The sequence below is a fragment of the Mangifera indica genome, unplaced genomic scaffold, assembly GCF_011075055.1.
Source record: "Mangifera indica cultivar Alphonso unplaced genomic scaffold, CATAS_Mindica_2.1 Un_0010, whole genome shotgun sequence".
Classification (NCBI taxonomy): domain Eukaryota; kingdom Viridiplantae; phylum Streptophyta; class Magnoliopsida; order Sapindales; family Anacardiaceae; genus Mangifera; species Mangifera indica.
Genome location: NW_025401102.1, coordinates 376,545 through 391,231, shown reverse-complemented (window position 1 = coordinate 391,231; position 14,687 = coordinate 376,545). Strand labels below are relative to the sequence as shown.

General features: G+C 33.8%; 3 protein-coding genes across 5 annotated transcripts; 1 reads left to right on the top strand and 2 right to left on the bottom strand.

Moving 5' to 3' along the window:
* The first annotated feature begins 836 nt into the window (after positions 1 to 836).
* LOC123205635 (G2/mitotic-specific cyclin S13-7-like) lies at positions 837 to 3,795 on the top strand. Of its 2 annotated transcripts, XM_044622649.1 has the most exons (9): positions 861 to 1,053; positions 1,730 to 1,844; positions 1,918 to 1,972; positions 2,058 to 2,357; positions 2,457 to 2,576; positions 2,655 to 2,900; positions 2,975 to 3,136; positions 3,220 to 3,401; positions 3,511 to 3,795. In XM_044622649.1, exons 1-9 carry the CDS (start codon positions 1,011 to 1,013, stop codon positions 3,653 to 3,655), a joined length of 1,368 nt encoding a protein of 455 aa, XP_044478584.1. In that variant the 5' UTR covers positions 861 to 1,010; the 3' UTR covers positions 3,656 to 3,795. The 2 variants fall into 2 exon arrangements, with proteins under 2 accessions (XP_044478585.1, XP_044478584.1); XM_044622650.1 differs by lacking the exon at positions 3,511 to 3,795 and having other exon boundaries at positions 837 to 1,053; positions 2,975 to 3,059; positions 3,175 to 3,379.
* LOC123205634 lies at positions 3,732 to 12,651 on the bottom strand. 2 transcript variants are annotated; one of them, XM_044622647.1, is made up of 18 exons: positions 12,350 to 12,651; positions 12,178 to 12,274; positions 12,035 to 12,088; positions 11,813 to 11,871; positions 11,669 to 11,702; positions 11,360 to 11,450; positions 10,942 to 11,033; positions 8,712 to 8,786; positions 8,270 to 8,361; positions 7,593 to 7,722; positions 6,977 to 7,066; positions 6,537 to 6,602; positions 6,110 to 6,201; positions 5,591 to 5,656; positions 5,419 to 5,485; positions 4,806 to 4,894; positions 4,365 to 4,491; positions 3,732 to 4,142 (listed from the first exon to the last, which is right to left on the bottom strand). In XM_044622647.1, the coding sequence occupies exons 1-18, from the start codon at positions 12,409 to 12,411 to the stop codon at positions 4,077 to 4,079; spliced, it is 1,449 nt and encodes a 482-aa protein (XP_044478582.1). In that variant the 5' UTR covers positions 12,412 to 12,651; the 3' UTR covers positions 3,732 to 4,076. The 2 variants fall into 2 exon arrangements, with proteins under 2 accessions (XP_044478582.1, XP_044478583.1); XM_044622648.1 differs by lacking the exon at positions 3,732 to 4,142 and having other exon boundaries at positions 4,371 to 4,480.
* An 83-nt stretch (positions 12,652 to 12,734) lies between these two features.
* On the bottom strand, positions 12,735 to 13,547 carry LOC123205640 (histone H3.2). Its single transcript, XM_044622655.1, has one exon. The coding sequence runs from the start codon at positions 13,368 to 13,370 to the stop codon at positions 12,960 to 12,962; it is 411 nt and encodes a 136-aa protein (XP_044478590.1). The 5' UTR covers positions 13,371 to 13,547; the 3' UTR covers positions 12,735 to 12,959.
* Positions 13,548 to 14,687: the final 1,140 nt, after the last annotated feature.

The following is a 14,687-nucleotide window of genomic DNA, read 5'->3' as shown; positions in this document are numbered from 1 at the left end:
ATATGTTAAATTTTGATTTTCATACCAAAAAATCTAATTAATCTGCTCGAAACCTATCCACATTAACTGAATCTAATAAATCTTTAATTTACAATCTAAAACTTCTTTTCAATGGTGATAAAGATAAGGGGAAGACGCATTCAATCGATAGGGTTACAAGGCTAGCTTCCTGAGCAATTACTAGCACAGGCGATAGAGGCGATTTCGCCGCTAAAATTGAAGTTGATGGTAAACTGTTGGACATACCTGTAAGGATTTGATGTCGGCGTCTCTAGAAGAGTAGGAGGAGCAATCTCTTTAGCTGGAGTCGTTGTCAAAGCTATGATAGGGTTAGAGATGATAATTTTAGTTTGAATTAAAGGTTGTTTATTTTCTTTAACTTTATTCGAAAAGAAAATCTTTTGATAAGAATAGAAAAAGAAGGGATGAGATGGAAAATATTTTTATAATGAAAAATGAGATTGTTTTAATATTTATTATTTAAAGTATTAATATATTTTTATAATTTTAGATTATTTATATTTTTATTATATATATTAAAATAATTAATATATAAGGATTGATATTTTTTATATAATCGAAAATGTGGATTGATACCCTTTTCTTGTTGCCATCCTGAATGGGGTTTGGTGACAAGGATCAGAAGATGGGTAAGAGATGGGTAGATAATTAGTGGATCAGTTTGAGTTATGGGTTTCATATTATACTGTTAAAGAGGATTGAGTGGGTTAATTGGGCCAGCTAAACCCAATCTTTCCCAGCCCAAAGTAAGGATGCAAACGTCCGCTTGTGCCGTTTGATTCAGAGCAAGACTTATCATCAAACGGTCGAAATTCGAAATTGAATTTTTTTACCGTTAGCCTCTGAAGCGCTTAATTGGAAGGCGTTTCGTCAGCTCCACACATTCAGAAGCACAGCATTAAAAAGTTCTAGCACAAACAAGAAAATTTAGATATAGAGCAAATTAAAATAGAAAGAGAAAAGGCTTACAGGTTTTTGTTTTTGAAGGAATGGAAGCGGAAGCAAAAGTTGTGATTCCTAGGAAACCCAGAGGTTTAACTTAATTTCCCTTCGTTTTCACTTACTGATTGACTGTTTCTTTGATTAATTATTTTTTGGGTTTTTTTCTACTTCTACCCTTATATGTATAATTTGTTTCTGTTCTTTATCTTCATTGTTACTTCATTGCTTCCCTTTTTATCAATGTGATTTTTTTTTTTAAAATTTGATTTGCCTTTTCCTCGTTAACCTGTTATTATATTAATGATTGGGTATAATTCTTGCGACTTTATACTGGTGTCTTTTCTGGATGATTGTTTATGGGTTTTTCTTGATCAAGTTAAGTAGTTTGATTGATTGATTGATTTATACTTTTTTTTTTTCCTGACTTAGGGTAATTTTCAGGTAATTACTACTGGGTCGTATCTTGATCATATTTGTTTGTTTCTTTGTTATGACTTTGGTGAGATTTTATTTGAAATCCATATATCCTGATAATTTCTGGGTTTTCATTTATTTTCAAAACGATTGTGTTGATTATTTACTTGACATTGATCCATGAGTGGTGCATTCTTGTTCAATTTTTCTTGTGAATCAAATTGATTGGAACAGCAAGCGTTTCCATTTGGGTGTGAAATAAAATGGTCTATTGCACTGCTGCATCTACATGAAGGCTTTCTTTCTCTTTGTGTTTCTTGATATCAGTTTATCTTTTGGCTTTTCCCTTTAGGAGGTAAGGTGAGGAATGATCCAGCAAAAGGAAAGAATCGACAAGTTCTTCGCGATATAGGAAATCTTGAGGTTCTACAAAATATTGAAGGAAAGATCTCTCGCCCAATTACAAGGTCTATATCCCTCTCTTTTTGTTTGTGTCTATGAGAGATTTTTTCTTTCTACCTAGTTCTTGCTTGGTTACAGGGGTTTTCGTGCACAGCTTTTAGCAAATGCGAAAGTGGCAGCAGAGCAGAATAAGGTAGTAATCTAAAACTAGAACATTTTAAACATTTTAGTGTATGGAAAATTTGTAGTGATTACAATGCCAATGCTGTTATTTGCAGCTTGTAGTGGTTGATGATGGGGTGACTGCAAGAAGAAAAGACCAATCTCTGAAGAAGGCAGCAGGAACTGAAAAGAAGTTATCTGAAGAACCAAAATGTGATGATCTAATTGTAATAAGCTCTGATGAGAAAGAAAAGGGTAAAGCAGAAGACAAGCAAAAGAAATTACCTGATAATTGGACCTCAATCGGACCTTCTGAAGAGGGGATTGCCGAACCTTGTGGTAGACAAAGATCAAGGGAAAAGACCTTAAGGAATAGAGTCAAGGCATTCAGTTCAATTCTTACTGCTCGAAGCAAGGTCATTTTGGAAGTTCAATTATCCTTTGAGTTGATTTTGCAGGGCTTCAAGAAAATATTGATCTTCAATTTGTTGATTTTCAAATCTCGTTTGGTTTAGGCTGCTGGCGGAATTGCCAACAAGCCGAAGGATGTGATAGTGGACATTGATGCAGCAGATGCAGATGATGGCCTGGCAGTAGTTGAGTATGTTGAAGATATCTACATGTTCTACAAAGAAGTAATTTCTCCCTGTACTTCCTATTTCTTAAGTAGAGCCATACAGTGTCTCTCTGATAACACATATCTTGTGTTTCAGGATGAGAGCCGAGTGCACGATTACATGATCTCGCAGCCTATTAATGAAAGGATGAGAACTGTTCTAGTAGTCTGGCTGATAGAAGTTCATGACAGATTTGAACTAACACCAGAAACCCTGTACCTTACCATAAACATATTTGATCGCTACCTTTCGAGGAAGACTGTGAGCAGGGACAAACTTCAGCTAGTTGGCATTAGCTCAATGCTCATTGCTTGCAAGTATGAAGAAATCTGGGCTCCACTGGTAGAGTGCTCTCAACTTCTGCTAGTTTAAAATTTTCCTTCTTGTGTTCTTATTTATAGCATATGTCTTTGCAGGTTAACGATTTTGTATGCATATCAGATTATGTTTATGATGGAGAAGAGGTGTGTGCCATGGAAAAAGAAATTTTGGGGGAGTTAGGTTGGTATTTAACAGTTCCTACTCCATATGTGTTCCTTGTGCGGTATCTTAAAGCTTCTGTTTTGCCTGATCAGGAGGTAACTAGCATTTTTATCTTGGTTTCAACATTTTTCAGAATCGATTTCTGATGTATTCAGCATGGATTTGTCTGGCAATGCAGATGGAGAATATGGTGTTTTTCCTAGCTGAACTCGGTATCACCTCTTACCACATTATAATTTCTTACTGCCCATCAATGTTCGCTGCTTCAGCTGTTTATACTGCACGTTGTACCCTTAACAAGAGACCTTATTGGACCGAAACTCTGAAGCATCATACTGGATATTGTGAAAAGAAAATTAAGTAATGTTACTCTTTTCTTTGTTATATTTTGTTTTCGGAGTATATGGTCATTGCTATTATGGCATGTGTAAATGGCATATAATTTAAGATGTAATTTTTCATGAAACAGGGATTGTGCAAAGCTCTTGGCTAAGTTGCACGTGGAGGCTAAAGAACATGGGCTTACAGCAGTCTGTAATAAATTCTTATGTCCTGAAAAGGGCTTTATCGCTCATTTTGCTCCAGCGGAAGATCTTTTATCAAGCTCCTCATGAAGGGTAATATAAGGTCTTTCTACCATAGGTTGATGGGTGCTTCCCTTGTAAATCACTAATGACAGACTAGCCGATATTGGATGGAATGTATGTAAAACCTTTATATCAAATGAATGCAAGAATGATTGCTTTCCCTTTAATTTCTTGTTTGCTTTTACAGTTTAAGAATAAAGATTGGCCTAATTTTGTGTTCAAATATTATGAGTTTCATCACGGACCTTCAAAACCAAACTCATAATACTTCATCAGCGCAATAGGTCATTGTTATTGTTTATACTAAGCAGTTCTCAGACTTCTAAAAGATTAGTGATATGTATTTACGGTCTTACTTTACAGTGCTCCTTATGGGTGCAAGCTCTAGTCACCTTATCGGTTTCCTCAGGCTCCAGAAGGTTATCCCTTGCGTATAGTTTAGTCTACCTCATTGCTCAGTGTCGGAATGATTATAGCACTTCTGCTGCTGGGACACCACCAGTAAAGATGAGACCTGAAGCCAAAATCCAATTCATCATATATTCCTACAAGTTATCGTAACATATTTAAACTACCCATTATATATTTGGGTTTATTTATAATTAAAAAAAATTGAAAAGTGGAAAAAAAAATCTATGAATTCCAGTTAGAGAAATTAAAAAACAGTAATAGAAAAAAGTATATCCATTGTTAAATAAACGAATAATAACGAAGTAGATGCTCTAAAACCACAAACCTTAGTTCCTGCTATGATGGTACCATTGAGAGGATGAGTGGCACATGCAGTAACACCTTCTGATAGTGGAATAAACCTGTTTTGCTTTTTGTGCTTGTTTCTCTCAGATAAGCTCTCTGTATTGTCACTAGAAGAAGAGGACATTTAAAAAATAAAATAAAATAAAATAAACTCCAAGATAACACAAGCATACACAAAGTCGTAACAGTAGAAGGCCACAGTCACTGGATCATGTGGAAAACATAATCAAAATATGTACCACCTTGTAAGTTCTTTTTTCACCCATGAAAATATTTATATTTCTAATATTCTCATCTAACTTCCCTTTTTGTGGAATTTCTTACTATGTAGAACATTTTACTTCAGGTCATCAATCCAATTCAACCAGTGGATAGCCCGATGATCACATAAAAAATATATATATATTGCAGGGTGTCTTACATGAAGTCCACATGGCTAGGGGAGCTTGACTCTGGGTAGAAATCTAAGAGATGAATGCCTTGGTCAGAGGATGATGCAACCACATAGATCTGCATCAAAAACATGGTACAAACTCAAGAATATTTCCAGATAAAACCAACTCAGTTGGGAATTAATCTTGAATTTGTGTTTAAACCAAAAGAGACATTAAAATATGACAACTGTTGAGCAAATAGTTTCAAATACTGAGCAATACTAATATTTGAACAAAAAACATGAGTCTGAAAACAGTGAGGGCAGCCCTGACTAAACTGGATTTCTGACTACAGTACAAATCAATGCTACTCAAATTGGAAAAAGAGATGTTCTCCTAAGATATGCTACATACACCATTTAGGAGCCAAATAATATGAAATCTTTAGTACAGTCCAAGCCCTAATGTCCTGACAAGCTAATCATACATTTTCCGCAGCACGAATTGTGCCAAGGATTCATTAAGGTGATGTCTTGACAACACTGCTTGACAGCCTTGCGTGAATAAGCCCATGCAAGCATGTATCTAGCATGATACTAGGTTAATAATGAATAAACAAACTAGACTTAAAAGGTAAAACAAATGGATGAAAAATCATACGGAATTTGTCGGTAGCCACGCTGGTTTCCTTGATTGCATTAGATCAGGTGGACTGTTGAAATCATCCCTAATAACTCGCAAACCAAAAGAAAACTATTACAAAATTATCGAACAAGTTACCATTCTTTCTGCTAAAATTGGTGTAATTCTAAATGTATGAAACATGACTTACAACCAAGCTGGAGGTGGGCAATGAACATGGGTAACTTGAAAATTATGAATATTCAGAACACCTGACCTACATCACACATGAAAAATTTGGAAACAAGTAGATCTATTTAACGTTAACCATTTGGCAAAACCAATGTTATCTCATAAATCACGCATACATGTGTACACAAAAACACACACACACATGCAAATACACATACATAAACATTTGCAAGTGCTACAAAAAGAAATAAAAAATCTCTCAATATCTTTGAGACAACCTGAAGCATTTGTTGTCAATCAATTACAAAAGCATAATCAACAAAATGAAAAGACATGAAATAGTGTATACAAACAAGTCCAAAGTCATAAGCATAAAACATAGAAGTCAACTTTGGACATAGGAAGGTAAATATACTTCTATCATGCGATTAAATAAAATATAATGTTATCTAAATTACAGCACGTGAAGAAATTATTGTATACTTCAATAACATCTAACTCGCATGAAAAAACCAAAAAGCACATCTGTTTTACATACCAACCATCTTCCAAGTGGAAAGCCAATTGATATGGACAACTAGGATCGAAATCAATAGAATATATTTCCAGTGGGACAATATTGGATTGTGCCTACATAAGATGACTTTAGATAAGAATATCGCCAAAAGCAAAATAGTAACAAAAAATAACTTTCTAACAAAGAATAGAAGTTTCTTTTTTTTTTTATAATATGAAACCAGAAAAGCTTAAATTGATTGTTGAGGAATTTAAAAAGCAGTGAACAAGTGTCTACAGTTATATACATAATGTATGGATCAGGACTTTTAACAAATACAACTCCAATCTAGAGATCAGCATACTATGGAGCCTGAAATCAGCAAATCACTGAAATAACCACTGCCATCCTTAATTAATAGAAAATTCACAATATGCAACAAATCCAGCATCAGAGCAGATATGCATACCTTCAAAGACCCAATTTTCTTTAGCATTGAAGCTAACACCAATGCTGTTAGAGGTGGACGACCTACCTGAGAACGTACAAAAGATATAATTTAGAATAGAGAATCAAACAGACTATACCAAATGAAGATGGACATTATCTGAAGCAACTACACTATCAACTGCGTAAGACTTTACCAACTGTAAATCAAATTCTAATGCAATAATCTCGTGAAAAAATGGACATTCACAAGAAGTAAAGCTACCACAACACAATTTGATTCAGAAAATTAGAGTAGTGGGAAGTGTGAACACATTTTTTTGGCACAATAAACAATAGAGCAAATGATGACATGAGGATCTCCCTACTGGTTACTTGGTGGTATTTAGCTTCCAGTCAAACTCCAATATCACAAGACAAAGTAAGAAAACAAATTTTGAAAAATATAGCCTGAAAACTTACTTCATTATGATTCTGAAAGGCAGAAGATGCTTTTCCTCCACGAAGATCCCATATATATATATTCCCATTCTTACCACCTGCAAAAACAATCTAAAGTAAATGAATTTATTAGAACAATTTCTCCTCGGAAGAAATGAATGATAGATTAAGAAATAAAAAACAGCGCACTTTACTTCTAATGACTACATACTCACCAGTCCATTCCTTATATTTAGTGCAGTTAGAACAAACTGGCTAGAATCAATACTTTGATAGGAACATTGTAAAGCATATATATTGGTCTACAACATTCAAATAACTTGTGAAGTTCTTTATCCCTCTAACACTTTCCATGGCCAATTATCAAGCCGAAAATTGGAAAGCACCAACAGTGCAAGTTTAAACCATCCACCTCACAACATAATATAAGCATATGCTCAATTAAAGAGCAACTGCAGCTTGTAAAATAATTGCTATAGCAGGCATGTCTAAAAGGGGGCACACATGCAGTATAATGAATACCTAGTATGCAATGTAGTTCTCTGTTCATCACATAAAACAGCGCAAAATTTATATTTTCAGGGATACACATAATGGAAGCTTGCATATAGAAGACTGTTTTGAGTATATTATTAACCTGATTATCTGAGTGTAGTTGGATGCTATTAAGAGTGCAACGAGAATTAGTTGTAAGCTCAAGACATGGAAGATCACTCATTCGTCTATCCCATATATTAAGTATCCCATGCGTATCAGAAGCAAGTAGCCTATCAAAATGGACCATTAAACAAATTTAATAATTAGCAACTAGCTAATTCATACACACTGCATCTCCATAGCAGAAAGAAAACAAATTTACACATATGAAACCTCCGGTGAATTTTAAATGAATAAGTTGAAACAAAAGTATGATTATCAACATTATAATCACAATCAGCTTTGTAATGTAAAAGCTAAAATGTTGTAGCAACAATTAAGGAAAATGCTGAATGCTAATTTTGTTTGGCTATATCTGATCGCCTCACCTCATTTTCAGTTTGTGGTACCCAAGTCATAGCAAATATTACATTTACAATTAGAATCCCATTTTTCAATATTAAAGGAAAAAATACTTGAAAAATGAAAATTTAATTATATGCCATCACTTTCAACTGAAAACAAAAAAGGCTACATGGGGATAAAACAAGGATTTAAAATGATAAATCATAACTGAAATTGCACAATTCAAAGTTCATGATTCTCTTGTTTCATTCTTGTCGCACCACAGCATCAAGGTTTAGACACATAAGTCAAAGAGTTCACTAATTCACCAACCTTGACTCATCAGTTGCACTAAAGGCAATACCAGCTACACCTTTCTGATAATAAGACCCAATAACACTGACAGCACGTCTTGTTCTTAAGACCTGAATAAGAAGGAGAATGTATTCACCAATATAAACATGCAAATCAGGATGCTGTACCAGAATATGGATAAACTACCAACTAAAAAATATTTAAATAAAGCAATGAAAGTCTGAATAATACAATTCATTGCATTAAAAAGTTTTGAAAACACCAACTCTTTATTTTCAAATCAAAATTCTTTTGGAAGACTGAAAAAATGCATTAAAATATCATTTTACTGATCAGGCATATGCTGTAAGCTATTAAAATACAAGAAGTTGACAGCATTGAAGTGGATATATAAATAATTTATTACTGCCAATATGCAGTAAACCAAATAAAAGATAGAACTGTGAAAAGAAACACTTACTTCGACTGGGTCAGATGAGATGTAACCAATATCAAATATTCGTACTTCATTACTTTTAGTAGATGCACAAGCAACCTGCATGAGTTAATAATATTAAAACCCATTTAGTGTAAAAGCCCAAGAGGAAATGAATACATCAAACTAATATCGCAAGTCACTGGTACAACTAGTACATGCATTCACAAACTAAGAACTGACTAGAGATATATTTAGTATTATTAGTATTAATAAAGAAAGCGCACAGATACGTACTACTGAACTGAACAAAAATTTTAAAATAAAATGCCAGCCCAAAATGACAATAGATTACTAGATTTCTCAACAACAATCACCATGAGTGAATTACCATGCTCACTGTCCAAGATTCTATATCATTATAGGGACATTACTAAACAATTTAACCTTTTTGTCAAGCAGTACTTAAGATGTTATCACAGCCAGCAAATAATTTGATAAAGTGGTCTTGTTTTCAAACTCTCGTTGCATCATTTAAATTACAATAACTTCATGCCAGTTGCCTCTTTGCAAATACCATGTTTAATTCATTTGTTTGATTAAACTTCAGAGATTAAGATACTGTTAGTAATCCAGCCACACTTTCACCAAAACAGCCAACAACCAACAAATGGAAAAACCAAAAACATTTTATTCATTAAAAGGGTATTTATATGGATAAATTAGACAATTCGAGGAGCCAAGACGTCTCATTTCCAACCATTTAAGGCATTGGAGACCTTCCACAATCAGCCATAAGACTTCTCACAACCCTAACATTGCCCAAAATTCCAAATTTTTCTTCCCTCCTTTCTTTGATAACCCTAACTACCTATTTTTATAATAAAACCTTAAAAAAACCTAAACTATAAGATAAGGACAATTGTCCTCCTATCATATCATTACCGACCCCTTTAAAAACCACCTAGTCCTTAATGTGGAAAAATTGAATTGTTTTCATATATATTTATATTTTTTTTTTTGTTTTGATTTTTGATTTTTTGTTTTTTAATATCTTTCTTTCCCTCTATTAGTTGTCCAGAACACATTTTTTAAAATTTTTTTTTTCTTTTTTTCTCCCTCCCTGCCAACCGTCCAGAACAAATTTATTTTTTCTCTGCCAACCGTTTCATATTTTTTTCAATTTTATTCTTCTCCCCCCTTAGCTGTCCTAGCGCCATTTCAGATTCTTCCATTTTTTCCAAGAACTCTTTATTTCTCCACCATTTTCCGATGCCAATCTATCTCCCTTGCCAGATCTCATAGCTCTATTACCATTTTGTTAGGAATCCAACTACATTTTCACCCAAAACAACCAACAACCAACAATTAAACAAAACAAAAAACATTTTATTCATTAAGAGGTATTCACATCAATAAACTGGACAATTGAGGAGTTGGAGCCTCCAATTTCTAGCCATTCAAGACACCAAAGACCTCCTGCAATCAGCCTTAAGGTTGTCCTCAAACCTAAGATTGCCTAAACTCCCTATTATTCTTCCTTCTTTTCTTTGACAACTCTGACTACCCATTGTTATAATAAAATCTGACCTATAAGATAAGGACAAGTGTCCCCCTATCCTATCAAAAATCTTTTGACAATTAAAAAAATGTTGTGCAAACATGATCAAACACATAAAGCAGTTAATAGTCATGTCAATTGCAAAACCTTTATGTTTCATATTTATACCGAAGAAGATGCTCACTAAGTGAACAAGAGAAAATGTCTATTTAAAGATTGAGAAAGATGGAAAATCACTTGTCCATTATAAAATTTATTTATGAGATAAAATGTAACTAATAATCATATGAGTTTATCTGCATACTCTTCTCTCTTTATTCTAACTACTAGTACAAGTCCAATACATATTCATCTACTTGTGGAAACTTCCTTCAAGCTTCAACAACTTTGTCATTTATCTAAGTAAAACTAGGCACAATCATTTCTGAATTCTGAACAATGGTAGGAATAAGCTAAATTTAGACTAATATTTTTGGTCTTTTTGCTTAATTGATAAATTGTTCATAGTATCATCACAACTAAAAGTGGTATATATGTTCAATTATCTAACACATAAGAACTCATTAATGGATAATAATCCAAACCTCATCTTGATTAGCCAAATTCCATTGAACAGCATCGAGTAAATTGTTCATAGTGTCATCGCAACTCAAAGTGGTATATAAGTTCAATTATCTAACACATAAGAACTCATTAATGGATAATAATCCAAACCTCATCTTGATTAGCCAAATTCCATCGAACAGAATCAAGTTGTTGATGCAATGAAATGTGCAGTACATGTTTAATTTCATCATCGATTGGGCCTACACCAAATGAGATGATAACTTAAATTAGAGCACAAAAAACATAAAAACAAAACATGGTAATACTGAATGTATGCAGACCATATATTACTAAAGTGTATATGTGGAATTTAAAATGTGAAAAATGAATATTCAGTACTATACAAGCAAGAGAAATTTGAAAACTTGCATGTTGGGAATTATTTGAGTTAAATTTGGGTAACAAACAAAAGATTGGTTGAAGCATAAGGAGCTATCAAGCCATGATCTTTAAGCACATGCACAAGTAAACCTGGGATCAGAGCCAATATAGTTCTCATTTATAAAGATCAAAGGAAGAATCTTACATGGTAAAGTGTCATTAGTCAGAAAATATAGAGCTTCGTAGTCGTGCACTGTTAGGCAACCTGATCTTGTAACTGATGCCAAGTAAACTCCCTGAAACAATAACAAATATCTGTCAAAAGTTCCAAGGTAGAAAAGCAAGAGCGAAATGACCAGGCTTCTAAACACAAACATGAATCAAAGCATAACTGAGAGCATAGCAAGCAGGAGAACAATGCTAAAAATGTAAAGGGAGTAAGGAAGTGCATTTCTCCTAAACAAATTTGATGGGAAAATAGCAAGATTCAAAAGTCAAAGGCTTTTGGACTCACTTTTGTGTCAAAGTCCACTGCAGAGATGCCTTGTCTGATTCAAAAAACAAAGAAACGAAGAAAATTTAATGATTAATCTCTTATGAATAGCAAAATCCTCACCAGAATCATGAATAAACAACATAAAGAAACTGAAATACTGACTTCCTCGGAAAGCCAACGACATAGGCAGCTGCATCATTACTGACACCAACACTACTCATCTGTCAAACAACAAAAATTCTACTAAACACACACGTACGTATAGAAGATCCTTCAACACAATAGCGTGAAGATGACAAGCCTTGAAGCAACGCAAAATGAAGAAGGCCCAGTGACCAAACAAGCAAATAATCAAATACCGAACTGAGTTGAGATAATCCTTACATAAGTTCGACACGGCAGTCCATCAGTATGATACATATGCGGAAATTTCCCAATCTTTCAAAATAAAAGAAATTGTCTTAGAATCACTGAAAAATGATATCATTTTACTCACATAACGAAGCAGTTATTAGTAGTTCAAACACCTCACAGTACGACTCCATGAGCAAGGAAGAAAGATCGTGGCGATACTTGGGTTCAACCCTGCCGCTTACTTCAATCAAACTCCTCTTCCATCGATTCCTTTCATAATAAGACACCTATTTCAACAAAAGTACTGACACAGCAACCAATTATGCAGCAGGTTTAATGATTTACCTCACATTGAGCTGTTTAGGGTTTTCAGAAGGAGGCTTGTACGGAACCAAGTAACTCTCCATTTTAGCAGAATACACGTGCTATTTTCCCACTTAACTTGTTTAGGAGAGTTGCTCTTCCTCGAAACGTTTACAAATTTGGAGGGAAAAAATAAAGATTTATAATAACTACAAATCTCCCGCCATTCCGAACCTAGGCGACTTGCACAAGGTTCCCACAGATCTGCTGGACCGGACTTAATGAGTTCGATAAGAGACCCGGCCCAACAATATAAAGGATTTGCCTATTGGATTGGGTTCAAGCTACATATCAAGACAAGTCAGTTAAATCCTCAAGTAATTGTTGGCAAGAAGATTTGAATTAGATCATAAAAACCAAAGCGGAATTCAACAGAATCAATCTTCATATCAATTGAAAATGAGACAATTCAAGATTCAGCGTCACAGCACATACATATACACAATTTCTAATGAACGACAGACGTAGATCTTAGGCAACATATTTCAAAAGAGAGATTAACCTAAAATCGAACTTAGTGTTACATGAAAGGTAATTACTTATACTAAAACTAGCACATAACATTTCACCTCGGCTACAGAAACCAATAATTCTAAGCCCTCTCGCCTCTAATTCTCCTGGCAAGCTGGATATCTTTAGGCATAATGGTGACTCTCTTGGCGTGAATTGCGCAAAGATTAGTGTCCTCAAAGAGACCGACAAGATAAGCCTCCGCAGCTTCTTGAAGAGCGGCAACTGCGCTGCTTTGAAACCTCAAATCGGTCTTGAAATCCTGAGCAATTTCTCTCACCAGCCTCTGGAATGGAAGCTTGCGGATCAGAAGCTCCGTGCTCTTCTGGTACTTTCTGATCTCCCTCAAAGCTACAGTTCCTGGCCTGAAACGGTGAGGCTTCTTGACTCCTCCTGTCGCCGGAGCTGACTTGCGAGCCGCCTTGGTGGCCAGCTGCTTACGCGGAGCCTTGCCTCCGGTAGACTTCCTAGCGGTTTGCTTCGTACGAGCCATTTCGTAGATTGCAATTTGAGAGAATGTTTGTTTCTCGAGAAAATATTGGCGAGAAAAAAATTGAAGCAATAAGCAATGGACAGGGAGTGGATATAGGAGGTAATTATAAGGAGGGAATGTGCCCAAGGAGGGAACTTCGAAAATGTTTTTGCTTCTCCAGAAATTTGAATGAGTAAAGGAAGACCGTAGATTGGAGAGTAATCGACGGTCAATAGTTTTGGCCGCCCGGTGAGCTGGCAATCCGGGTGAAAAGGATGATTCTATCAGGCTGGAGATTGATCCTGATTAATGTTTAGATCGACGGTTAGGAATTCTCAAGGAGGAGTGACGCGGACGCGTACTATTTGAGGAATTTATTATGATTTGAAAACTGTATATAAAATAAATTATTAATATACAAGTTGCACAAATTTCATGAATCCCATTAGCTAGGTTTGGTTTAAATTATATTTTATTGCTGAAATTAAAATATTATTTTGAATATATATATAATTATTTTAAAATATATTTTATATTATTTATTATATTGATTATAAGTGAGAGTATTTTAATTTTAAAAAATTAATAAATAAAATTATAATTATAATAAAATTAAAATTATCTTAATAATATTTTGATATGCTACTTAAATTAACACTTGTATTATCTATTACATTATCATTAGAAATAAAATATTACTGTAACTTTTTATTATTGATAAAATAATATAAATAATAAAAAATAAATTATCGATGTAATCTTTCTTCCCTGCAAACCTAAAGACCTTGTAATTGATTTTTGTTTTACTAACTAAAAAAATTAATAGCAAGAAATTGCATGAAGTAATTTTATATAAATGATCAAATCCAAAATTATGAGACTTTTTAATAAAATAAATAAAATTTCCATTTTTTGAATTTTTTTTCCTCTAATATCTCAAACTTGGAAGTGTTTTCTTATTATTTACGAGGACAATTAAACTCAGAATATAAAGGATAAATGAATGAAGGATGTTACATTCTTTCATCACAATTAATATGTAATAAAGTATATATATCTAATATTATCCACAAGATCAAACTTATATCTTAAGATTAGTGGTTGGTAGTTGCCTTTAATTTTGCATTTGGTTTTAGCCCAAAAGAGTTATTCCCACCCAAAGTTTGGTGTATTTCTAAACTCCTACCCTTAAAGTTGAAAAAACTCAAAAACCTAAACACCAACTATTTTATTAAAATTTTCTATTATGGGTAATGATAAAACCGTTATTTAACAAAATTAAAAAAAAAACTAAATTTTTATTTCATTCCCCTCTAATTTAAATTTTAACATTTTTTT